At 35.7% G+C, this 27,459-nt stretch overlaps 1 protein-coding gene across 5 annotated transcripts in view; it reads right to left on the reverse strand.

Moving 5' to 3' along the window:
* LOC129750037 (voltage-dependent L-type calcium channel subunit beta-1) overlaps positions 1 to 27,085 on the reverse strand; it is a 442,665-nt gene extending 415,580 nt beyond the window's left edge. For 2 of the 5 annotated variants that reach the window (XM_055745226.1, XM_055745223.1), the window contains exons 1-2: positions 27,017 to 27,083; positions 7,112 to 7,683 (exon numbers count right to left, since the gene is read on the reverse strand). In XM_055745226.1, coding sequence (XP_055601201.1) covers positions 7,112 to 7,222 — 111 coding nt within the window. In that variant the 5' untranslated portion in view covers positions 7,223 to 7,683; positions 27,017 to 27,083. Of the gene's footprint in view, positions 1 to 7,111; positions 7,684 to 26,065; positions 26,182 to 27,016 lie in introns of those variants that run through there. The other 3 variants (XM_055745235.1, XM_055745227.1, XM_055745224.1) reach the window with 3 other exon arrangements.
* Between the last annotated feature and the right edge of the window lie 374 nt (positions 27,086 to 27,459).

Genomic DNA, 27,459 nt, shown 5'->3' on the forward strand with positions numbered 1-27,459 from the left:
TTTGAAAGAATGATGGGGGGAGTAAGGATGCTGCACACTGCCCCTTTTCCTCCGATTTGGTCGAACTAAATTGGGAAAATTAGAACAATTTCAAAATAAGAGCAGGAATTTCAACTGTTTAACCCATTTTAAATTAAATCTTATTAAGATATTCTTAGATACAACTTCAATCCGCGAATCTACCACTTTCCATGCGCGAAAATGTTGATAAGAGTTGATTTTGGCATTTGTATAACAGGAAGTTAAAAAAAATCGACTTAAGAGCTCATTGAGCAATCTCTCGTTGTAAATGTCATTTTTCAAATGAAAATTATACACCTGTTGTTGAATAGTGGACAATTTTAAAAAACTTTTCAATTATCTATTTTTCTGAGTTTTTTCAAATCAATATAGCGAAATTTAAATGCAAGCAAGTCTAGTTGCAAATTTTGCAACATGACGTTCGAAAAACAAGTATTAGCGATAAGTTTTTGATTATAATTGCTATGATTAAAACTGATTTCGACACACTGATATTTTTTTTATTATTTATTTTTTATTGTGATTAAAGAATTTTGTTTCTGAATCATTATTTTATTCTAAAATAAAGCAAGTAAATATCTTTTTTTATAAATCTGATTCATATAAATTCAATTTGATCATTTGCAATCTGCAATATATTTTTTTGCATCTGAAACAAATTAACTAAAATTTTAATCATTTGCATAGAATAGAATAAAGCGAATATAATAAAATAAAAAATTGGTTTTTATTTCTTGAAGGGCACAATAATCACAATTTTTTTCTTAACGATATTTTAGAAATAATTTAAAAAAATTAGAAATAATTTTAAAAAATTAAATGAAGAATCAATTTTTGATAGCATAAGGCGAAAAAAATCAAATTGGTGCAAAAAATTTAAGAGCTGATATTGACTGATTTGGGAGTGTTCAATTTTTAGCATTTATTCGAAAAAAACTGTAACATTTTAAAAGATATTGGGAATGAAGTTTTTGATTAAATGATCAACTTTCTCAATGCTTGCGAGTATTTTTGACTTCTGAGAAAAATTAACATAAGTTTTCTCAATGAATTTTTCGCAGTTTTACAAAAACACAGGAATTTGACCTAATTTCAAATAAAATTTTAAACCAAAATGAATCATAGATTTTTATGGAAACAAAACGTTTTGCAGTCTTCTACATAGTTTTTAAATAAATTAAATTCTTTAACATATAAAAAAAAAATAAAACCCCTTTTGTGATGTCTGAAAAAGTTATATCATTTGAATTTTCTATTAAATTTCGAATAACTTTTTTTTTGCCTTAGCAGTGTATCTCTGAAATCTGAAAACCTAGCCAAATTTCGATCCTTTTATAAATTAAAGATGATTCAGCTGTAATTAAGTAAAATTTGCTGAGTTTTTAAATTATTAGAGCCATAGCACCAAAACTAGAGATGAGAGACATATTCTGAGGGACAATTCGAATTTATGACGTCAAAATCTTTCGAAACAGTGCCTCAAAATAGATGTTCTCTTGTGTAGGTAGTTGATACTTTTCTTGAATGTAGAGTCCAAATCATTTGCAATTGAAAAAAGTAATTTCTTTTTATAAAATGTGAAACTGGATTTAATTAAAATTCTCATTGTGTGAATGATCCGAAAACAATATTAACGATATGAAAGGTGTGAATCTTGAAATTCATTCGAGTTCGGAATCAAAATTCAAATATGATTTTTTATATCTCGCGTGAGCATTCATTATGTCGTATGAAACAAAATGTAATCAAACAGTTTTATTACAAAAAAAAACTTACATAAACTATTCGCAAACTTTTTTTCAATTTAGAATATTTGTAGGAATCTGAACAAGATATTCTATATGTAAGACCCAAATTTTAAAGTGTAATAATTTTTGCAGCAGTATTCTTTGAATTCTTAAGATGTGTCAAAAGACGTAATGAAAGCTCATGCGACAAATTACGTTGGCAGATACGATGGCAGATAATGAATTTTGAATCTAAGTTATAATACGGAAAAAATACATTAGTTTTTTTTAAATTCCTATACTCGATTTTTATTCTGAAATCAAAGTTATGTTAAAATATTTTGATTTTTATTTGGATTCATGCTTCTTCTTGAAAATATTTAAAACAACATAAAACCTAATAAGCAAATACGATAAAAATGGGCAACAACGGTCTTTTTTATTGTTTGAAATGATCGGCTCAAAATATTCGTAAAGTACACCAAAGCAGTTGTAGGCAAATGCAAACGAAGCTCTTATCCTCCATCAAAACTGTTCTAAAATAAACATCTTATCCAGAAAAATTGAACGATCTCCGATGTATCGTTTATCAGTTTTATACTCGTTCGATCTGAGCTAGTTTTGATTCTTTCGAGTGAATTTTTTGGATGATAATTTATTTGTTTTATTTCTCTCATTCATTTTTTGCAATTCAGCTTATTATGAAATTCTAAGTAGAATTTTTTGGAGTTTTGGACCCACCGCCATTTATGCATTTCTTATTTTCAATAACATATTTACAAAAAAAAACTGTATAAAAAGCAATTTTTAAACATTAACTTTTGTTATACATTGTTTATTGAGAACGTAATCGCAAATGTGAAATGTTTAAAACACAAATCTTGAAAAGTGGCGCGATGTGACGCACGACTTCAACTACTCACATAACAATTAGGTACTTTTTCATCGGGGAATAACCTTTTAATATAAAAATGTTAATCTTTAAATTTTGAATCTAATGATAAATCCTTAATTATTGTACGCTTTAAACATCAACTTTTATACACGGTTTACTGAAATAGTGCTCAAAAATTTTCGTGGCATCACCGTGGAATGGGTCTAAGACAGAAATTAAAATGAAAGGTGGAACGAATTCGAATAATTAGAGAAAAATGTGAAAACCCTTTTTTGGTTGTGTTTAAAGATTTAAAGTATTTTTGTAATTCTAAAATTAAAATCCATCTTCTTTATTGAAATTATCCAGCTAGTTTAATTGTTTATTACGCTTTCTGTTAAAATTGGGACTTACAAGTAAAAGTGTATCAAAAAATTTAGAATTGATTTTTTTTTAATTTTTCATTTTAATTCACGTTTCACAGGCCACGGAAATAATTGAAATTTTTTTAATAGCCTTTCTACGGAATACAATCGGAATTAAACCCAAGCCAGTCATTATTTATTTTTATGCGCAGAATGATTTAAAATAAGTTAATCTAATAATCCACACCAATGACAATTGTTTGACAAGCAGTTGTCAAAAGCTACATCTAAGAAAACTTCAGAATGAGAAAACTGGAAATGGACCTATTTTATGAAAAATTTGCTTTTTGGCGCTCTTACAGCTGGGTTATGTTCATAATTTCAAGCGAGTTGAGAGTACAGCGTGAATTTGGAAGGCGTTTAGAAGCTGCGTGTTGAATGGACAGCTTGAAATAAATTTAAAAATAATACCAATAAGCGAGTTCAGATGACAGCTTGAAAATAATTTAAAAAAAAAACAATAAGTGAATTGAGAGGACAGTTTGATGATTACGCAAATTGGGAGGACAGCTTCAAATAAATTTAAAAAATATTATTAAGCGATTTCAGAGGACAGCTTGGTAATCAAGTGGATTGAGAGGACAGCTTGATATAAATTTCAAAAAAAACTCCAATAAGCGAGTTGAGAGGACAGCTCAGTGATCAAGCGAGTTGAGAGGGCAGTTTGAAATAAAATAAAAAAAAACATAAATAAGCGCTGTGCGAGCTTGTGATATAGCTCAGTTGACAAATCTGTTGTCTCCTGAGCCGATGTCCGCGAGTTCGAGCCCAAGAGTAAACATCGAACACAGTTGTACCGGATAGTTTCTCAATAACGATCCGCCAACTGTAACGTTGATAAAGTCGCGAATGCCATAATGATGGCAAAACGACTATAATCGAAACAAAAAATAAGCGAGTTGAGGGGACAGCTTGGTAATGAAGCGAGTTGAGAGGGCAGCTTTAAATAAAATTTGAAAAAAAAGCATAAATAAGCGAATTGAGAGGACAGCTTCAAATAAACTTAATTTATTTTAGAGTTCAGAGGGTTGATTGGTGATCAAGCAGGTTGAGAGGACAGCTTGAAAATTTAAAAAAAAAACACAAATAAACGAATTGAGAGGACAGCTTGGTGATCAAGCGGATTGAGAGGACAGCTTGATATAAATAGCTCTAGTAAGAGAGTTCAGAGGACTGCTTGGTGATCAAGCAGTTTGAGAGGACAGCTTGAATAAAAAATAATTTAAAAAACACCAATAAGCGAGTTGAGAGGTCAGCTTGAAATCAAATAAAAAAAAATCATAAATAAGCTAGTTGAGAGGACAGCTTCAAATAAACTTAAAAAATACCACTAATTAGAGAGTTCAGAGGACTGCTTGGTGATCAAGCAGGTTGGGAGAACAGCTTGCAAAAAATGTTTTAAAACAACACCAATAAGCGAATTTAGAGGACAGCTTGGTGATCAAGCGGATTGAGAGGACAGCTTGAAAATAAAAACACTCATATGCGAGTTGAGAGAACAGCTTGGTGATTAAGCTAATTCATAGAACACCTTGATAGAAAATTAAAAAAAAAAACATTAATAAGCGAATTGAGAGGACAGCTTAGTGATCGAATGAATTGAGAGGGCAGGTTGAAATAAATCTTAAAAACGCCAATAGGTGAGTTGAGAGAACAGCTTCAAATAAATTAAAAAAATAACACTCACAAGCGAGTTCAGAGGACTGCTTGGTGATCAAGCGGTTTGAGAGGACAGCTTGAAAAAAAAATTAAAAACAACACCAATAAGCGAGTTGAAGGAACAGCTTCTAATAAATTTAAAAATAATACTAACAAACGAGTTCAGAGGACTGCTTGGTGATCAAGCAGTTGAGAGGACAGCTTGAAAAAAAAAATTAAAACAACACCAATAAGCGAGTTGAGAGGACAGCTTGGTGATTACGCGAATTGTGAGGACATCTTGAAATGAATTTCACAAAATCGCCAAAAAGCGAGTTTAGAGGACAGCTTGAAAAAAAAACACAAATAAGCGAGTTGAGAGTACAGCTTGAAAAATGAAAAAAAAACACCAATATGCGAATCGAGAAGAAAGCTTGGTGACTAAGCGAATTGGGAGGACAGTTTGAAATAAATTTAAAAAATCATCAATAATCGAATTGAGAAGAAAGCTTAATGATCAAGCGGGTTGAGAGGACAGCTTGAAAAAAAAATTAAAAACAACACCAATGAGCGAGTTGAAAGAACAGCATCCAATAAATTTAAAAATAATACAAACAAACGAATTCAGAGGACTGCTTGGTGATCAAGCAGTTTGAAATGACAGCTTGAAAAAAAAAAAATTAAAAACAACACCAATAAGCGAGTTGAGAGGACAGCTTGGTGATAACGCGAATTATGAGGACAGATTGAAATGAATTTAAAAAAATCGCCAATAAGCGAGTTGAGAGTACAGCTTGAAAAACTAATAAAGCACCAACAAGCGAATTGAGAGGAAAGCTTGGTGACTACGCGAATCGAGAGGACAGTTTGAAATAAATTTAAAAAATCATCAATAAGCGAATTGAGAGGACAGCTTGATGATCAAGCGGGTTGAGAGGACAGCTTGAAATAAATATGAAAAAACACCAATATGTGGTTTGAGAGGACAGCTTGAATTAAATTTAAAAAAAAAACACCAACAAGCAAGTTCAGAGGACAACTTAGTGATCAAACGGGTTGAGTTGACAGCTTGAAAAAATTAAAAAAAAACACCAATATGCGAGTAGAGAGAACAGCTTGGTGACTACGTAAATTGAGAGGATAGCTTGAAATAAATTTAAAAAATAACACCAATGAGCGAGTTGAGAGGACAGCTTGGATTTTAAAAAAATCCTCTTAGAACGATCTGTGAGGTCAATTTGTAGAAAAAATCGTGAATTGAGTTAAAAGGGCATCTAGGAGAGGATGGAAACTCAAGGAAACTGAAGACATTTCGAAACAAAGTTTAAAAAAAAACTTGTGACAAGAGTTGAGTAGACAATTTTGAATTTCAACGGATGTGCATTGGTGCACAGCTTGAAAACTCATAGGCGGGTTGAGAAGGCAATCTATGTTTATTGATTATCAAGCGAGTTGAGAGGACAGCTTGAAAATTCGTGGGCGAGTCGAAAAGACAGCCTCAGCGTATTAACAAGAATAAACAATCGAGTTAAGAGAATAGCTCGAGGTAAGAGGCAAAAATCAAGCGAGTCGAGAGTAGAGCACAAAAAAAATTGTAATCCCTTTCGAGTGCGTTGGGAGAACAACTTGAAATTTTGACGAAGCACACGTTGAAAAATAATGACACGAGCATTAAACAAGCTTTGACGAATAAGAAATTTCCTAAAATGGTAACATAACATAAGTTAAGTTTGCAAAATAGCAATAAAAGCTCACAGATATCCGTTGATAATTTTTCCCTTTATTGTTCATTGAATGGGAATCCTTTAAATGTCTGAAATGTTGCGAAATTTTTTGAGCTTGCGGTAAAATCAAGTTGAAAAAACTAAAAATTTCCCAATCCATCTCATTTTACCACATGTATAAATGTGTTATCATTACATTTTTTCACAGTTTTATAGATTACGTCAATCGTGTATTAAGTTCATAAAACGTGAACAAAAAAAAATCAAGAAAAATGTAAATTACCGTTGAGAGACAAGGCTTAAGAACATTGTGGCCCAATTAGCCTATAATGTGTGATTTTTCTAAGATCACACTTTACACGAATAAGCTCTGAGGTTAAAAGGTCTTAGATAAATATTATTAAGTCTTCAGATTCATACCGTAAAAAGCCATAAAAAACTTCGAATGAATAGAGAATTTTCTTTTTATTTGTGTTAAACAATTTTTCCAATTAATTCTTTTCGACGAAAATGAAAATACAAACGTTTAAATGACAAATACTGAAAATACTAGGTCTAAAATTTTGTTAACTTTCTATGAAAATTTTGAAAACAAATGTCTTCAAAAGATTAACTATATTTCTCTCAAAAAAACAAAGACCCCAAGAACTCTAGTTGTGTTTTAATTCGACTTTGATCTTAGATAAAAATCCCTCAACTCACCTGTAGCTGGAGCGTCTCCTCGAAGCCGTCCGGGAACTCGGTACTGTTGGTATCCAAATTTTGGGATAGCGAAGTTGTAAGATGGTGTCTCGCATTCATCCCAACCACCATAGACCCAGTGTGTTGGATTTGGTTGTGTGGGATCACGCTCCGATTTTTTGGTTTTTTATCTCACAATTTTTATTGATAACTGAGAAATATGACTGACTAACAGGCTGATTCAAGAGGGGTTGCCACACATCACAACACACACATGTAGGAAATCCACCGTAAAACGCTTTTCACTTGCTTTATTGATGCACTTGCTAGGTGGAAGCTTTTCGCAGAGTTGCTTCCAGCAGGTTTATCCAAAAGGCGCGTGGGCGATGTTAGTGATATGACGAAGAGAGTAGCTTTTCACATAACTTCTCGCTGCTGTTGGGAAGCTGCGGGCTTAATCTTAATTTCAGCTTTCAACCATCATACAGAGCACGACGCTGCTCGTATTCGGTACTTTTTGCTTTATTTGCTTAACTTTTCACTGAATGGCTACGTAACGATCGACTAGGATTTTCATTTTCTTCTTCAGAACACTAAATTCAACCGAATGGAAGAGAGAGAGAGAAGATAGGAAAAAATTGAGTGCAACTTGAGAGTGTAACATTGTAATTTTCCCCAAAGTTTATTTCCTAACTACAAAAATGTGTGATTCATAAAAATCTGTCTTAAAAGTGTTTTATAATACTCTTCAAACGTTCATGTTATTCAAAACAGTTTGTTTCATATCGTGGCTGAGGTCAATAATGCTCAACCTTCCAGTGACAAAGTTGACACATCGGGAAGGATAATAATGCTTGAGCCACCAGAAAACAAAACACCCTTTTTGTCCACGTCGTCGTCGTCGTCGCGTTGATTCAGCCATGCCATGGCTATGGCAATATTCCGGTGGACGGCTGACGATACGATACGATACAGCCCACTAAAAACCAGAAACCTGTCTCCAGCTGACTTTTCCTACACCTCCTGATGACAGGTTTTTTTTCCCCTACTCGAGCTTGACAGTGGAAAACCTCAGCAAGAACGATGCATTTCTGTTCCTCTTTTGGCTGTCCTCGGGAAAATTTTCCTTCGTTAAAAATCAATGTTTTTTGGTTTTAAAATTAAAAATTATCAACGTTTTGGTTCATTTGATAAGCTTTTTCAAAGTTTCGCAAAGTTTTTGAAAGGTAGATTTTGAATTTTGTTTCCAGAAAGTTCAAAATTGTCCTTATGAAAGCTAGAAATACTTAAATATACAGTCCACAGCCGTGAAGTAGTGCTGATAACCTTTTTTTACATTCACTCTTCCTATCAGGTCAACATATTTTTAGACGGATGAAGAACAAAACACCATGTCAACAGCATCTCGACATCCATTCATCGTCCTCGGCGACGATGTGACAGATTGACCTGAATGTTGGTGTCCCACGGATCAATGGATTTTGATTTTTTTCTGATCCTGATATCGTTAAAGCTGTTCTGTCTCATCCCGGGTTTCATCCAACCACGGTGTGGATACACGACTGGATAGGAAAAGTCGAGAGGAAAAGGTTATGACAGTGGAACGCCACGTGGCTCTTATGTTGTGATTAAAAAAATCCAGTTTATTATTATTGAAAAAGTCTTACATTTTTTAACTAAATGGTATCTCGCATCAATTTGTAGCACTTTGCAAATGCTGTAGAAAATAACCTATTTGGATAAATCTTATGATACTGTCTTGGTACATTTCATTCCAGAAAATTATCAAATTTTCAAAGCGATGGGAAATTTTAAAGAATCATGAGGGTCAAACAAAAGGAAGAACACAAGCCGTATACATGGTTGGCATTTCTCTTTAGTTCGGCAAAATAGTTCAGTGAAAGATGCGGTGCGGAGAGAGATAAATCGCTCTGCTAACAAGAGTGAGTGAGAGCATTCTCATCCGTTGATGAAGAGAATGCCCTTCTCCGAAAAATTCTATTGGCGATGGGCGCGCTAGCAATCCCAAGCCCGGTATACGTTTTCTCGTGTGTTAAACAAAGACAACAACCTTCACTCCAATTTCACTCCGATTAGCTTTCATTCTTATGGGAATCTGTGTAAGAGTAAAGAGCAAGCTTTATTCTTTTCAGCAGGCTCAATCCCAATTGTACGTCTCGGTGGTCGAGTGGTTAGCGTGGTAAGACGGTAATCGCTGGTCCACTGATGGCATGGGTTCGATTCCCATCTCGGTACTGGGTGTTAAGTGTTAATCTTAAGTTGTCCACGTCATTTATTCAGTCTGTAAAGCCTAAATCGGCTAAGACGGTGTATGTCTTTTTTAAAAAAAAAAAAAATTGCACATTGTGTAGAGGAGAAATCTGAGAGCAAACACAGCTTTTTTTTTGTAGGCTAAAAATACGCTTCCTTTAACATTCATTTTTTAACGAAAATCAAAACATTGCAAAATTTGTCAAAAGAACAGCTTTATCTAGTAAAACAGGTTTTTGTTTTTTTGTAACAGATTCTGTTAGTACAAAAGATGAATTTTAAGAACTTTTGAGTTTAGTACTGATTTCCTTTAAAAAAGACATTTCTGATCGTTTTGTGAAGCGATGTAAGGTGGTTCACATCAGAACACAGCGAAGAAAAAAATCAGGATTTTTAATAATGCGCTTAAATAAAGGCACACATACACACACACAAATAAAGGCAGGATACAGGAACTGTCAAAGCCTTAACATATGCAACTGAAACGAAATGGCTGATCTGTTGCTTTTATCGAAAAACACACACCACCAATAGCATCTAAACTATTTTATTACAGTTTTGTTTGATGTTCTCATATTTTAACCACAAATTCATCTATAATTTAGATATTTTTTGAAAATCAGGACAAAAGCTACATTTCAATCACTGTATTTTTAATCAGGGCAATTTTACCAATAAAAAAATCAAGACGGCACTCCGAAAAATTAAGACACCTGGAACGTCTGGTTGTGTGGTAAAAAGTCAAATCAATTTTATCTTCATAAACACTGAGGTGTATGATTCAAACACTAGAACGCTCTTGGCTAGAATAGTCTTTCTCTCATCGAGATGCGAAAGCTCTCACACTAGATCTTCGAGTGAGTCACTTAGAGCCAGAAATGCCAGGATTTTTCTGGATTTGCCTGATTTTTAGAAGCTCTGCCTGACAACCTGATAAGCCATGGTTTTCCATGATTTTTGAGAACTAGAGAAGGGGAAATCAGGGAAAATCAGGTCCCTGATTTTTGTGAATGTGATGAAAATAGGTTATATTGAACTGCATAAGACACCACTAAAGGAGGACAAAATGTGGAGCAACGACCAAAAACAAGGTCCTCACTTTGACAGAGATTTCCGTTACTCTGATGTGTATTTTTATCTAATACGTTCCTGAATTTAAAAAAAAAAACACATAGTTTTCATTTGACCGTAAGTAGCGGCAAGACCGAAGTAAACGACAATGTACGCACTCGGCTAAAATCCCGAGGCGATGGGTGGCATGGTGATCAGTGATGTCAACCTTCCAGATTTTGACTGAGTCTTCCAGAGTTTTTGGACTTCTGTCAAACATTTTTTCAGGTTTCCAGACTTCCAAATTTTTGCCATTTCTTACAGACAATTCCACCCTTTTGAGTTTGGACATGATAACTCAAAAAAGTGTTAGAAAGATATTCATGGTAAGATAAGTGTGAAACAGGGAGTTAAACGTAACAGGTAAAACCTCACAGGTACTGCTATTGGCAGCATTATATGGTTATTATAAGACTACATTACTGCGCAGTATTTGAAACGCGAAATTGATATCTAATGACAAAAAAAAGGTAACCCCTACAAATTTCACTATTCAAACTTTTCCAGAATTTCTTTTCTAAATATTCCAGACTTAAGAAAAAACAGTTGGCATCTCTGGTGGTGATGAAGAAACAAGATGAATCCGCGATGCCAGGTAAATATTTGACGTTTTGTAGTTAGGAGAAAATGTATGACCGTTACAAAAAGCTCTCCGAAAGCTTCCTAACTATTCTAATCTTTTCTATGAAGGACATGGTGTCGCTAGTGTTTACTTAATATCTTCCATGCGAGATATACATGGAGTGAAGTGTATCGATGGAAGCAGAGTGCCTACAACTGCATGTATGTTAATATACAAAAACGCGGAATCGACCATCTTATGACAAGTAATCGTAATGGTAGGCATGGTAAGCGAACAACTGGCTGTCAAAAAGCGCTCCGTCTTCATCCTCCACCACTGACAAACTTTTGGTACCCCTTGCCTACTTTTCCTCAAAATGCTTACACCAGTAGCTGTAGGTACCCTGGATGGGAGGTCCAGGCTGGGGTGCCAGGTGGTTTTCTCAAAAATCAGGACAACGCGAAGCAAAAAATCAGGATTTTTCAGGACACCTCTTGATTCATGGAAATAATAATCAGCTCTGCTTGGGTTGCATAAATAAAGGCAAAATACAGGTGCTGTAAACGATTTTTTTACGAACCGATCAAAGGAAGAAAGGGAGAGACCGGATAGAGTGTCAATTGAAGGGCCCCCTATTTATCGTAAATCAGTTCACTTTTAGATAGCCTAAATCGTTAATGTCGTATTAGCATATTCTCAACTTTTTGGAGACATATTTACGAATTGACTAAACTGCTATCCGATTCAACTTTTTTTGGGCAAACCTTGTCTTAAATGAATGATAGAAAATCACCAACATGTTTACGATGATTATTGAAAGTCTCTTAATAATCGATTTGGATTATCATTTCCATTACGATTTCATGTTAACTGGGTGCAGATTCGATTATACTTGAGATGTTTGTACGATAATCAGGACAATTCAGGACATTTTAGAGACCAATTTTCAAAAATCAGGACAACTCGAAAGGTTTTGAAAAATCAGGACAGTCTCTCGGAAATCAGGACAAATCCTGATAAATCAGGACACCTGGCAACTCGCTGGTTCAGCATTCGACCGATGCAGCTTAACTTGTATGCTCGTGTCATTCACCGTGCCTTGTGTAATTGACTAACGCTTCGTTGTTCTGAAGGGTTAAGATTGTGGGTTCAAGTCCTGCCGAGTGAGCCGTTATATATTTTTGACAAATTCATAATAAGGACTGTATTCGAAAAAATGCAACACTTTCATTTGTAAATAACTTTTGAGCGAATGGATGAAAATTGATAAAATTTCCAGTGATATTTACTACCTAGTAATATAATTTTCACATGTGCAAAATTACGTAGCGATCTGTTAAGTAATTTATTAGATAGCGTCTAATGAATAAGTTTATTGACTAAAAAGTTTGGGCTACATACGCCCCATCTATATTGCACACTTTGAACTGCCGTTTTTCTAAATCAAGGCTTTTTTGTTGGTTTTCTTAATTTCCAGGAATTTGACCAAAATAACCTAATGCTTGTAGGCATGGTCTCCAATTTTCATTCAATCATTTGAATCTAGACTGCTTTGGAAGTTCACAATCGAATAACTTTTTTGGCGCCAAATGAAAACTTATAAGTTTCAGGTTGCTATGAAAGTCAGTAAACAAAACATTCAGACCGGTCCGCGTAGCAGTCAAATTAAAGAAATTTTTTTCGATTGAAAATCATCGCTTTCATTTTCATGCCTTGCTGAAAATCTTCAAATAAGTAAATTATTAGTCTGAAAATACAAATTAATAGGCCGTTTTTTACAGAATCAAGCTATAAAAATTCAAAAAAAAATATTTTTTTAATATTAGAATTTTTTGATGCTTTTAAATCAATTCCTCTTACTTAAATAAAAAAAATAATATAAATATTAAATGAATTTAGAGCTCTTGGCTTAGTTCCCTTTTAAAATAGTTTATAATCACAAAAAAACTAAATTGAGCAAAAAATTACATAAAAATAACAATTTTCATTTTCGTTTGAAATTGAAGATCTCGATTTTCATTTGAAAATCATCAGGTGCACTTTGAAAATCATTAACGTCATCATCATTCGAAACACCGAGGAATTTCAACTGAAATCATCGTAAGCAAACTTACAGTAGCTTGCTTTGGCCTTTCATTTGAAATATTTTTCTGTTGTGAATGTGAAAATTGGAGACGCTGCTTGTAGGTTTTTTTTTTGGAATATTTGGCCGTTAATTTTGCCAATCGTTATGTACCTACCACTTATCGATTAGCATCTTTCATGAATCGTGAGCCATATTTAGAACAAGATATATTTTTTTTTTCGGTTGACGGTGTTAACGGTGTTGACGACAATTTGAAAAAGCATTTAAGCAGATGGAATCTTTGATAATTTTTAAAGCACTAGTTGACAAAGTCGATGAATGATTTAAAATAAGATTGCCAAATTTTTTTTTCGGCACGTATCCGGGGCGAATAAATCCGGTAAATTTTATCTACAAACCTGCCAAATGCGAGCATTTGATTTTAAAATTCACGACCGGAAATCCGGACAATGACTAGCTAAATTTTGCCAAAACCCAGAAATTACTCAACCAAAATAAAAATAAACTGAAAAAAAATCCATTTAAATTTATCGATAGATTTTAAATCGAATTTAAAGCTTCCAAATAACCTTTCATGAATGTTTTTATAAAACCAGAGCTAAATGTCCTACTTTGGACCCTTTAAGTAGTGATTTATATGAACCCATCTTTTTCTCTTACATGGACGGGTGTTTCGGGGTTTTTAGAAAACCCTACAAATGGTCTTATCTGCAAGTTTCAATAAAAGCTTTTATCCTTGGTTTTATCGTTTTTGATATATTTACAAAAATATGGATGATCCAAATTTTATATTTTGAACCTAATGTTCCTATTTTGGTACTGGACTGGTACCTTTTATTGGACCTAGATCTAAAATTCCAGTAAAAAGTTAAATTTCTCGAAAAAAAAATCAAAATTCTGAAATGTAGGGGAACATGCCCTATTATGCGCCACCTAAGCGAATCGCTGATTTTCTATGTATTCCACCTACAAATTGTGTTGAAAATGGGTGCAATCGTTGAAGAAAAATGTTTTCTACAAATGCCTATGATATTTTTCTACTCAAACTGCTATAGTTGCTTCAAAAACTTGATTTTTAAAAACCATATTTAAAGCCACAGAACAAAACTGTGTTGCAAATACGCGCTGCTGTGTATTCAATATGCGCCTAGCAGCCGAACACACCCGAAAGCAGCCGAAGACCAAAAACACACCAATACTTACAGAAACTTTGACTGAAAAGAAAATCAAAATGGACTAATCAAAATTTTGAAAAAAAATGAAAAGTAGATTTTTTGGGCTGAATTAACGCTCAAAATATGGTTTTAGACTTTTTGTTCATTTTCAATGAAAATTGGCCTTTTTAAAAAATTAATGCTATTTTCAGCCTACTACGATTGGCGCGTTATAACGAGCGCATTGGCCGTGATAGAACATACCCATAAAAAGCATACCTTTGCGAGTTCAGTATGATTTTTTAGCATAAAGTCATATTTTAGATTCTCCTCTATCGATGTATCAGAAAATGTTGTATTATTCGTTTTTCTCTGCTTGGTGACACCTTACTGAAAGTGTTTTAAAATTTAGATCAAAATGATGAAAAACATAAATTGTGAAATTATCACGAAACAGGAACATTTTAAGGAAAAATTCATACTTGCCATGACCAATCACAGCATTTAAAACAAATTGGTAATATTTTTCAGGCTTAAAATGTTTCAGATTCTCCAAAACAAAGGTGGCGCGTATTAGCCACATGGGGCGTTATATGAACTTTTCCCCTACCATGAACGAATATTATGGATTTTTAATGATTCAAATAAACACCTCAGTTTCTTTCATGAATATCCCAAACTTTTTTCTCATCAGAACCTTTGTCAGCAGCATAATAGTTAGAAAATTTTTTGTGTTTACTTGTAGCTGTAGACAAAAAATGTAGGAAATGCTCAATTAAGGTTTTTAGTTGTGTTTTTATGAAAATTTGCGCCTTAATTGATAGATTAGTATTAGAAAACTGATGTCAAGTCAAATAACGGAACATCATGGTCGAAATTGTCCTATTTTTAGATTCTTTAGATACATATTTTCTTGGTTTTCCAATGATTTTCTATTATTTTAGAAAGAATAGGTAGTATAGTCCATTAGACTGAGTCGATTTGGGGTCATTTTTGAATTTCTCAAACCCTGGGGTCTTAAAAGCTTTGTTTTGGTCCAAAACTCATCCATGATTTTTTGCAGAATTTTTAAGTAACGTTTACATGAGTAAATTTGAACTTTTAGGTTTGTATGGGAAAATTGAATATTTTGTACTGAAAAATCAACATCTTTTTTGTTCCTTCTGTGGAACCGAGCCAGCTGATGGTTTTTGTGCCAATTTATAAATTTCTGTGCGAAGTATTGCAAGACCACTTTTCATGCCATACTTCGTGGGGCACCCAGCAGTGGTGTCAATTGAATTCATGGTTTATCAATCCAAAAAGACATACACCTGTTAAACAGCTAATAACTTTTTTGTTTAAAAAGATACGAAGTTATGATATTCGACAAAGTTGTTCAGCGGGAAATTTCCTTGAAGAAATTTATAAATTGGCACAAAAACCATCAGCTGGCTCGGTTCCACAGAAGGAACAAAAAAGATGTTGATTTTTCAGTACAAAATATTCAATTTTCCCATACAAACCTAAAAGGTCAAATTTACTCATGTAAACGTTACTTAAAAATTCTGCAAAAAATCATGGATGAGTTTTGGACCAAAACGAAGCTTTTAAGACCCCAGGGTTTGAGAAATTCAAAAATGACCCCAAATCGACTCAGTCTAATAGTCCATAGCTTCCCACTTATTAAGCTGTCTATTTTACCACTAAAGGGAAAGTATTTTTTTAAATAGGTTTTAAATTTTATAAGTATTACTTTTCATGGCTAACAGCGGTATGATAGGATAAAGAAAGATTATAAGTTCATTATTTGCATATAAGTGTCTAAAATCTCTGCAAACAAAATGAGTTATTTCCATTTTTGACATTTTAGGACCGAAGAAGGCTCTAGGTCTAAAGTAGGAGCACTCAACCTAGCTCAAAAAAATTCGTTTGTGACGCATAAATAAAGAAAAACTCCACAATTTGTTTTTGTTTTGTTTGGTCTTTCAAATGAAGTGTATAGATCCGGGCACAATCCGAGCCAGGCCGAACTGATCCCAAATTGGGTATAAATTATCGGGGCAAACCCGGATAAAACCGGGAAATCTGGCAACCTTAATTTAAAATTTTCAATGTCGAATATTTAAAGACTTCTTGAAAGATGTCAGTTGCTATCTCATCTAATCAAATTTCTAAAAATTGAAGATATTGATTTTAAACAGTGTTTTATTTCTGAAACAAAAATTTCAAGGGAAGATCTGAATCCTTAGTTGAATAGTAAATATGTTCAAAATCAGTTTTTAATTTTGATTTCGGTTTGAGAATTAATTAGTTATCAAAAATCGATTTTAGCCATAACTGATCAAAGTTAAAATTTCGTCATGCCATATCACCAAAACTAGAGATGACAGACAAAATCTTACAAAATCAGTTATTGAAATACAAGTCCAATAAATGCTGTTTTCTTGCGTTATTCATAAGTTAACAAACCTACATAAAAAGATCAGAATCTACTTCAATCACGGTATTCAGATATTCGTACATGATTGGCACAGCATTCGCACACTTTTGGCGTTGAAAAGCTTTAAAAGCTCAATCGAGTTGAAAACCTCATACTCATTTCTGACATCGCTATAGAAAGTCTTTGAATTTTAAAATATTAATGATTTCGATCTTTTCAACAGTCACTGATTTTAAATTTTTATTTTTAGAATGCTTGAATGTTAGAAAGTTTTGGTGAACTTAAACTATGCTCAAAAAAAAAACAAGAGCTTATAGAAAAAAAATCCTATTTGCAAATTTGAATTAAAATTTTCAAATCAGTTAATATCAGCTCATCAATCCTTTGCAACTTAGAAAAATTTGATTTCTTGTACCTCTCTTAATTATATTCTCAAAACAAATTACTTAAAATATCGATTATTAGGTCAAATTGTATTGAACCTTCTTAAATGGGAAAAAAAATTCAAAAGGGCTCTTGTGTTTTTATTAAACGATAAACACCGGTGGAAAAATCATTACCCTGAATTTGAGTGCATCAAATCTGACTGGAGATGCATTATCAATCATTCGAGATAATCAATAGTCATAAGAAAAATCCTCACAAAGGATTTGAAAATGGCTCCGAAAACTCCTCAAGAATAATAATAACTATAAGTATTTATGACTCAACTGTTCTGCATCATCTAGTTTCTAGTGCCTAGAAGCCAGTTAAGAAAATAAAACCGCATAATAAATGACAACATCTTCCAACGAGTTTTACCACCCGCTATTCGGCTTGCCAAATAACGCTCCACAAATACTCCAGTGCACACCGTGGAAGCATCGCAAATCGTCAAACAGATAAAAAAACAGCCCAAAAACCTATCACAAAACTGTCAACGGACTACACTTTGGCACAGTTCATTCGTTTGCTGGTCACCGAAATATGGATTCACCAGTAGGTAGACATAAAAAAAACTTCCAGAATCAACAACTACAACAACGGAAGAGAAAACCACGTGGAAAAATCGAACCCGAGACCGGAGCGCCGTTTCGGAAAAGTGTTGTTCGCGCTACGACGACGACGACGGGGTTAGGTGGCGCCAGTGTATACAAAACACAAACATCGTCCAATCCGACCAACCACCCACTTTTCAGTCAGCCAATATCGCCCAACAGAGAGCTCGAACCCGAAGGCAAAGTGTGAAAAGTGAAGGAAAAACCGGGGCCAAGCATACTTCAAAGGAGCGCTGTTCGAAGCCCAGCGAGCGATGCCTGTTGGCGAGAGATGTCGATGGACTAGGGATGGCACTACCGGAAATCGGAGGAATTTTTTAAATAGTTTGACAGTTTTTCAAAATGTGTCTTAAAGAAAGCTTCCACTGTCTTTCTGATGAACTTCTCATATTTTATCTAAGAGAGATTCATCAGCTGATGGATCCGCGCCTCCTCCAGGTAATGCATGCAAGGGAGGTTGCCCTCCGTTGATGTAAAAGTAGTGTTAACCACACCTAATTTACACAGGAACTTTACAAACTTTCCTTCACAAGACTCCCAGCTCAGCCATCATGTGTGTGTGCGTGTACTAAGGGAGATATACGATGATCATAGACTCCGTTGGCCTATTGGCCTTTCCCATCCAACGAAATTCATAAAGTGAACCTTCAGAATACTTTTTATATTGGTCCTCCCGTTCCAATGAAATCCATAACATGAACCTTTAGAACACTCTTCATGTTGGTCCTCCCGATCCAACGAAAATTAATAAAGTTAATCTTCAGAACACTCTTCAGGTTGCTCCTCCCGATTTAACGAAATCCATAAAGTGTACTGTCAGAACCGTCAAAACCGTCAGAACCAGGGAGGTGGCAATCTAGTTCTTCTTTCGAACAAGAATCTTTTTCTTTTTTTCTATCCATCGGGAGAGACGTTTATGGTGTTTTCCTCTCAAAGCAGTACGAAGTCTCAAAAGTCAAAATTTCAACCAATGAGGAATCAGAATGATTGATGTGTTAGTGTGCTATCAACCATACTTCTCTAGCATTTGACAGTTAGTTCGGGTCCTTGACAGCAAAATGTCAGGTTTGTTATGGGCCCACAAAATCGTGGGCCCGTAATTTTGATGGTTGTCAAATTCAATGACTAAGGATAGGGATGCCATCTCCCTGGTCAGAACACTTTTAATGTTGTTCCCGATCCAACAAAATTCATAAAGTGAATATTCTGAGTTCCCTCCATATTGGTCCTCCCGATCTAACGAAATTCATAAAGTGAACACTCTGGATACTCTTCATATTGGTCCTCCCGATCCAATGAAATTCATAACGTGAACTTTCAGAACACTCTTCATGTCTTCCCGATCCAACGAAAAAAAAAAAAGTGAACCTTAAGCACACTCTTCATGTTGTTCCTCCCGATCCAAGAAAAATCATAAAGTGAACCTTCAGAATACTCTTTATGTTGGTCCTCCCGATCCAATGGAAAATAACAAGTTGAACATTAACTTACGATGAGATTAAATTAGAATATGTTAAATAAAATAAAAAAAATCGAATAAATTTCGGCGGTTGATATTTCAGATCTACAGTTTCAATTTTCGTTGCAGTGGACCACCTGACTTTTCAGTAATTAAGTGCTTGGTTGGAAATCGAGTTCAAAGTACTTCGACAGCTCTTAATTCTATCATCACCAATAATGCTTCAATCAAACGGTCCAACACCACATGTGTTTTCCACAGAATGTTGATCTGGTGAATAAACCTGTCGAAGTTAATAGTTTGATTTCTGTTTCGTTGGTTTTTTGGCTTATTTTTAACCTCTTTTCTTTTCCAGCAATGTCTTTATCTGAAACGGCTCTGGTGACGAGGATGGGAGCACCGAAAGCCAAGCTGTTATAACCAACAACTGTTTGCTAGAAAAGAACCTAAATTGTGCGAAAGTAATTTCGGTTTCTCCGAGTCACTTTAACTGAGAGATCGGGGTGTCTCTGGGGATCGCTACCGTTCCATCCGTTTCAGCTTCAGGGGAGTTCGCCCTTTACTTGTTATCTGCTAAAAAAAATCCACCCTAGCTAGCCGAGAACATCGAACACGTCAACGGCCTCCGCGAAAGGGGAACGGCGCTTAAGTCGTTGACAGGGAAAAACGAAGCGAACCGCACCGGAATCGGAGTAAAACAGTAAGTTACAACAGCTATCTTACTTCTTCCTAAGGACTTCCATAAGGTATCCTCAAATCTTTCTTTAGGCTTCTGTAAAGCATTTTGGGCTTCCTGAAAGCTATTCCAAGGCTTCCTTCAGGTTATCTTAAGTGCCTTTTTCTCGAAGGTTCCCTCAAATTTTCTCAAACCTGCCTTAAGACTTTTGAAAGGCTACTGCGAGGAGTTGATTTGTACGAATGATTAAATCTCAGTGTGTAAATCGACGAACATTCGCACACCCTTCCCCGGATTGAAAAATCGGTCGGGTTTTGGTCCGTTCAACCCGTGAATCGGTCCGAAAACAGACTAGAAAACCGACCAAATTCGGACCAATTCAGTGCTCTGGTGTCAAGGTGCCAGGTGGTTTTGTCAAAAATCAGGACACCGCCATGAAAAAGAATCAGGATTTTTCAAGACACCACTAAATTGGTGAAAATAACATGCAGCTCTGCTTGGATTTCATAACTAAATGCCTCAAATTATGCAACCGAAGCGAGAAGAATCTTGACTGGTCTGCAGTTAATACCGTAAAACACCATTTAAATATCATTTGAACCAAGATCATCTAAACGAAGATGACTGGTTAAACTATTTTACGAGAATTTTTTTCGATGTTTGAAAAAAAGACATACACCGTCTTAGCCGATTTAGGCTTTACAGACTGAATAAATGACGCGGACAGCTCAAGATTAACATTTAACATCCAGTACCGAGATGGGAATCGAACCCATGTCATCAGTGGACCAGCGATTACCGTCATACCACACTAACCACTCGACCACCGAGACGTGTTCTCATCATTCAACAATAAATTTAGTAATAATTGGGATATTTATAAAAAAAATCAGAACAAATCAGGACATTTTAAGAGCCATTTTAAAAAAATCAGGACAATTCGAGCGATTTTGAAAAATCAGGACGGCCTCTCGAAAATCAGGACAAATCCTAAAAAACAGGACACCTGACACCCCTGCTCTGTTGACAAAAGTTTCCTGACGATGCGACGACGAGACCAGGGATGCCAGGTGGTTTTGTCAAAAATCAGGACAACGCGATGTTAAAAATCAGGATTTTTCAGGACACCTCTTGATTCATAAAAATAATAAAGATTTCTGCTTATATTTCTTAAATAAAGGCGCAATACAGGTGCTGAAAGCGCCTTGATTTATGCAACAACTGTACGCAGCTTGTTGGCTGGCCGGTAGTTTATATCGAAAAACACCATTTAAATGTCATCTGAACCGAAGATTTCCATCTGTTAAATGGTTTAAACTATGTTATAACCTATTTATTCGATTTTCTCATAGTTTAACTACAAATTCGATCAAATTGTAGAAGTTTTTATGAAAATCAGGACAAATGTGGACATTTTAGGGACAAATTTTCAAAAATCAGGACAACTCGAGAGTTTTAGCAAAATCAGGACAGTCTCTCAAAAATCAGGACAAATCCTGATAAATCAGGACACCTGTCACCTCTGGACGAGACCAAATTTGGTCACGAATTTCCAGACCAAATTCGGTCCAATTCCAAACTGAAATTGGTCGGATCCCAGACCATTTCCAGAAGGATTTCGGACCAAAATCGGTTCGTTTTCGTAATAAAAATTTATTATTGCTGCCATCGTAAATTTATATACTGTTTGGATTTATCAAAAAGTACAAGTTATGCGGAATATTTATTTTATTTAACATCTAGATAACACATATTATTAAAATATAACATATCATTGAAACATTTTTCGGCTGGCTGACTCCCTCGCGTTACCTCGAAGAATCTGAATTGATTTACCGATGCTTTCCATCGAACAAATTTATGACATATAAAAAATTATATCATAGCTATGATTGAAACAGCGGTGGAAATTTGCAAAACTAGACGACACGTCGCTTCAATTCGGTCAAGAAAAACCGACCGAATTCAAACCAAATCTGGATCAAATCTGAACTGTCAGGTCTTGTCTTCGACGCTCCGGTCCGGAAAATCGGACAAAAGTCGGACGTTTTTTAACTGACAAGCTTTCCTTTGACAGTAATCGGTCCGATCATCAGACGCGCTCCGATCCGGGTCGTTATGTGTCAAATTATATCGAATATTTTTTGCATTGGGCATCCGACTAACACCAGCTCAAGTTGGGTATATAGTATATATTTAGGAGGTGTAACGATATGAGGAACTCCCGATTCAGCCATTTTGATTTGGCTACTATGGAGTTCGTGGAGTTTGTTTACTAACAAAGCCCTCAGCTCGAACAAATTTTCCGATGTTCACAAACAAACTCACTGAACCTCACCGCGCTCTCCTCGCCTACTTACTGACAAAGTCAGAGAACCTTGTGATCTAGTAACCTTGCACCAGCTCTCGGACCACCAGATCACCAGGGTTACCAACATTTTTTTTACAAAATTCAGGGAGTTTGAAAATAAAAATCAGAGAAAATCAGGCTAACATTAAATGATCGATCTGAGTGCCTTTTTGGTCACCGTTGTTAAATGTTATGATGCTGATATACAGTACCGTTCATAATTCTTTCAAATTAGCTACATGATCAGTGTCACTTCAACCTTTAAGTGCGATATTTTTTTTTTTTTATTTCATGCCTTTTATTCATATTTCCTATCAAAGATTGGCTGAAAGCTGGCGTTTAACTGACGAAATAGAGCGTTTTTCAAATATGTGATATGTGATATGCGTGTCAGTAGTTGTTTGAAAATTTACGTTTTTGGACTTCTTGTATTCAAACTGTAATATTTAAGATACTTATCAAAGTCTTTTGTAAAAATTTCTCATAGTAGTTCTCGCGAAGTTAAGTTTAAATGTGGTAGATTTCAAAAGAACAGTTTTGTAAATTTGAAATATATTTTCTGATTTCTATAGAAATGTGAACGAATGTATGCATGAGACAATCATAATTTCCTCTAGTCAATAAATTTTGATAAAAAGTACCGAAGTTTTTAACTTTGAAACACAAATAAATCATTCATACCAATTCTGTACTTATTATTTTGAAGATAATGTAATTGACTGATTGTTCGGCTACAACATGATATGTTTTTCCGTAAAACGTCCAGCTTTTTAAAAGTTGTTTTGCAATATCTAAGATAAATAATGTATTATGAAGGAATGTTCATTCACATACAGGTACTGTTACAAATTACAAGTATAAATTGACTCAGATAAAGGTGCGGTAACATAAAGTAAAATAATTCAATTTTTCCGAGGTGCCAAAAATTTGAAAATATGTTTTGCAATTCTGTTTTTTTTTCTACCACCCCTGGTTTTCGAAATAACTTTTGATAGTAAGTAAAAATTTATTTACGATTTTTTCACTTTTTCGGTAAAACTGTAGAATAAACCATTATTTTGAAAATCAAAGTTTTTACGTAATTATCACCTTTCCCCGAGATTGCAAGTAATTTTGACTTTTAAGATATGGAAATTTTATTTATTTTTTATTTTTCCTCGTTCTGTTAAAACGACATTTTAATAAAATTTCAAACCAAAATGAATTTCATATATTTTTCAAAGTATTAGTTAAAACGCTTTGCAGTCTTCAATAAAGAAGTGAAAATTAATGAAAAGATATCCATGATTGAATTATCTTAATACGGATGCTTTTAACGCCTAATCGATAAAACTGGACGTGATATACTAAATCTGACAAAAAAATTCGAAATCAGGACGCCAAATTCATCTAAACTAGTTGTGAAATGTTGATAGAATATTAAAATCCAACAGAGTTTGAAGTTCTTGATTTCAAGGTTGAAGTAACGACAAACAAGCACTGGATTTCAATTGACTTTTGAATGGATCTGTACAAAGTTCTGCTTACTGAAACATTAAATTTTCTGTAAAAACAAAAAAAGTCAGGCAAAATCAGGCTTATTTCCAAAAATCAGGGAAAAAACGACGGACCTTCAAAAATCAGGCAAATTCTGAAAAATCAGGCACATTGGCATCTCTGCCTGTCACTCTAGTAAAAACAATTGAAGAAGTTCGCGTTCAGTCAGCGTTCATGCGGTAAAAAGCAAAGATGCTCGGCTGATTCTCGATTTAGGTTAATCTAGAAATCAGATATTTCCTCTGATAGTCCGGTGTGGGTTTTCCACAGCTACCTTAAGATTTTTCAAAATGGCTTCTTGAAGTTTCCTTAAGGGTTTCTTTAAACCTTCTAAAATATTTCTGAAATCCTTCGTAATGGTTGCTTTTACTGAGTTTTCGCTAAAGCTTCCTCAAGGGCTTGTTTGAATGCTTCTTTGAGGCCATCTAATGGTTTCCGAGGGACAGCCTTGAGACTTCCTAAAACTTCAAAGATTCTTTGAAAGTCTCTTAAAGCTACCTTAAGGCATTCTAAAATAAGGTTGCCAGAATTTTTTCCACTCCCATTCGGGCCTAGCAATTCCGGGCATTTTTTCAAAAAAAAACCTGGCAAAATCCGGGCATGGATTTCAATTTTTCATATCCAAAAACCGGGCAATAACCGGGCAAAATTTAGGTGTTATTATATATAACACCAAAGAAAAAATGCAAAAAAAAATTAAATTAATATTTTATTAATGTAATTGCAGACTTCCAAAAACTTTTTGGAACACTAAAATATTTAAAAGTTTGTTAAATTAAATCAGCGAAATTATTTGAAACAACCGTTGAAAATGTCCATACCGTTAATCGATTTTGCTGAAACTTACTCAAAAACTTTGATTTTTTTTTGTTTCTTTGTAAAAATTGTGAAAAAATCCGGGCAATATACGGACTTTTTTCACGATATCCGGGAAACCGGGCCGGACCGGACTTTCTCGAAATTTTGCATCAAATTTCCGGGCAAACCAGGATAAAACCGGGCAATCTGGCAAGCTTATTCTAAAAGCTTCTTTAAAGCTCTTAAAGGCTTCTTATTGGGATTTCTTAAGGATTCCTGGATGCCCCTTAACTCTTTCATGAGAGTTACTTAAGGCTTCATCAAAGATTCCTCAGGGTTCACGTGATTCCTTAAAAAAAAATCGGTGTTTCAAAGACTCAGGAGCAGGTTAAATTTCTTCTCTGTTATATTGATAACATTTGATTGTTCTTCTTGAAAAATTTTCTATCAAAATGGAACAAATCAAAACGAGTTCACCGGTAAAATTTCTTTCGGTACAACCATCCCTAGAGGCCACCGCCAACGGTCGGTCGATTTTGGCTGCTAGCTCTTTACTTTGCCCCCGCCATCCACGTTTCTGTGGTATGGTAGCTACCCAGAACCATAGCATCCTCCAGTTCTTTTTCCCATACTTTTTTTTTCGTGGGCTCCTTATAAATGTTCATTCGCCGGTAGTAGGAAGAGGCGGGTGCTGCTGCACTACCACCAAGCACCAAACAGAGCAAGAGTTTTTTGAAATAATCAATATACGTATTGCAGTATTTTATGATCAGCTCGCACTTTCCAAACACGCCAACCCAACAACAACTGGAGCCCCATTATCGTCAGAATTCTGATGTGATAGGGCATGGACGTGGCCTAAGTGAGAACCTCACATGAACTATGGGGAAGGAAAGCCTTTTTCTTTAACAGGCCTCAAGTTGCACTCCTAATGATTACGTAATTAGTTTGTCGCGTTTACAGTGTATTTTTTTTGGTTTGGAAAAGTTGGGAAAATAGGAAAAAAAGGGGAAAGGTGTGCAACACGTCAATTGCTTTTGCTCCACTTCTTGTGTGTGTCGCCAAGGAATTTCTTCTTAATGAGCTGAATCCTTGCACCGCGCGTTTTGGAGAGCTGCATATCGATCACTTTTACCAGTCGTAGTTGTGGAGAGTTTTTGTATCGTTGAACTTCCACAAACCATCCTTATGATGACGTAGGTTCATCGTCGATCGTCTTCCTTTCGCTTTTTCTTTCAATGGGGTGGGGGGTAATTAAATTGACACTTGAGTATCCGCTTCCAATGCCTTCTTTTACTAGAGGGGGTTGGCCCAGTGTCCACTAGATGATGATGGGGGATAATTAAATCACATGCATTTCACCGGTTAGCCAGGGGTAGAGGTAATTGAATTTCCCTGACACTTTGGCCACTGACTGGTAGCATTCCCTGTGGTCGTCGTAGCACAACAAACTCAAGGTGGCTCTACGAACACCTTGCAAGCACACCGCCGCAGCCACGCACCAATACACTCACAGGCACGGTTTTTGAGAGGGAGCGATGCGTATGTGGAAACGACGAACGTCAGCACGCGTTACTTTGGCGTAAACTTTTTCTTCCGTTTTTCCACCCGCATTGAGACAGCACACAGGAAGAGAAATTGGAGGAGAGCTTTGACACACAAATTACTTAATTATCTCTTTGCTGTCAACGGTTCTGGTTCTGCACATCCGAGGCAAACATTGCGGTACGCTATTCGAGGAACTTTGCCATCTACTGTCGAGAGGTTATTTGCTGCTGCTAGCTTCGACCTCCAAAAAACCCTACACAACTCTCGGCTTTTACATCTATTTCCACATTTTATCGAACAAACTACCGCTCCACAACGGATTTGCCTCACGCTCGTAAGCTTACACGTTATCTTTACAATCCGAGCGAATTGAGCCGACGACGTTTCGAAACCCGCTGAGCCCAGACAAAGCTAGACACCATGCAATTACTGGGAAGCTCTACATACGCGATGACATTCGGAAAATTATTATTATTTGGTTACACACTCGCCGCAAAACAAACTGATAACAGACAGGAGCCGTTCCATTACCAGCACTAGCACCGGAGCCAGAGAACCATTATTTATGCGACGACAACGACGATGACGGCCAAGACTACTATTTGGGGGCCGCGAACTCGCTCCGATCCTGTTCACACTCTCTCTCCGGAGTAGCAGCTCTTCGCTCTGGACTGAGCTCGTCCTGCAATACGACACCTTCAGCTCCTGCCACCCACACGCTCACAGAACCGACCCCAAAACCTCTCCGCCCGGAAAAGTCCAGCTCCCAGAATGCACTCCCGGATTTACTCCAATCTTCTGGGTCCTACTGAACCGAATCCAATTGAAACTTTAACAATTTCCCGTCATCCATCACCTAAAACTTCAATCCGTGACCAGTACTCCAACAATCAACTAATCCCTGAAACCCAACTTACATCGATTAGAGCCCTCTTAACGGTAGAAATCTTCCATTGAATTCTCAACACACGACACGGGATTCTAGGTTAAACCGAGACGTTTGAAACTACACAACCTCAGACAGGCGGAGATACTCAGCCAGCAAAAGGCGCTGCTACCGAACCTCGCTCTCGATACGCTTCGTTATTGGTACCTAGATAGCCCGAAATCGGAGCTGGGGTTCTGTCAAAAATTTTGCCTAGGCAAAACAGAGAGCAAACGTCCCTCCAATCCAACAACAACAATAATCGTTCCGCGGAGCGCCTGCAAGGTAGACTCTTAACAGCAGCAGCAACAACGTGGGAAACTGTCAAAGTTCGGATTCCACCCGACAAAAACTCCTTTTCGAGAGCGAAGAGAAAGCAGAGAAACGACCCCCAGCTAACCTAACCAAAAGTGTACCGGGACTAAATCAAACAAC

Source organism: Uranotaenia lowii, chromosome 2 (genome assembly GCF_029784155.1).
Source record: "Uranotaenia lowii strain MFRU-FL chromosome 2, ASM2978415v1, whole genome shotgun sequence".
Taxonomy (NCBI): domain Eukaryota; kingdom Metazoa; phylum Arthropoda; class Insecta; order Diptera; family Culicidae; genus Uranotaenia; species Uranotaenia lowii.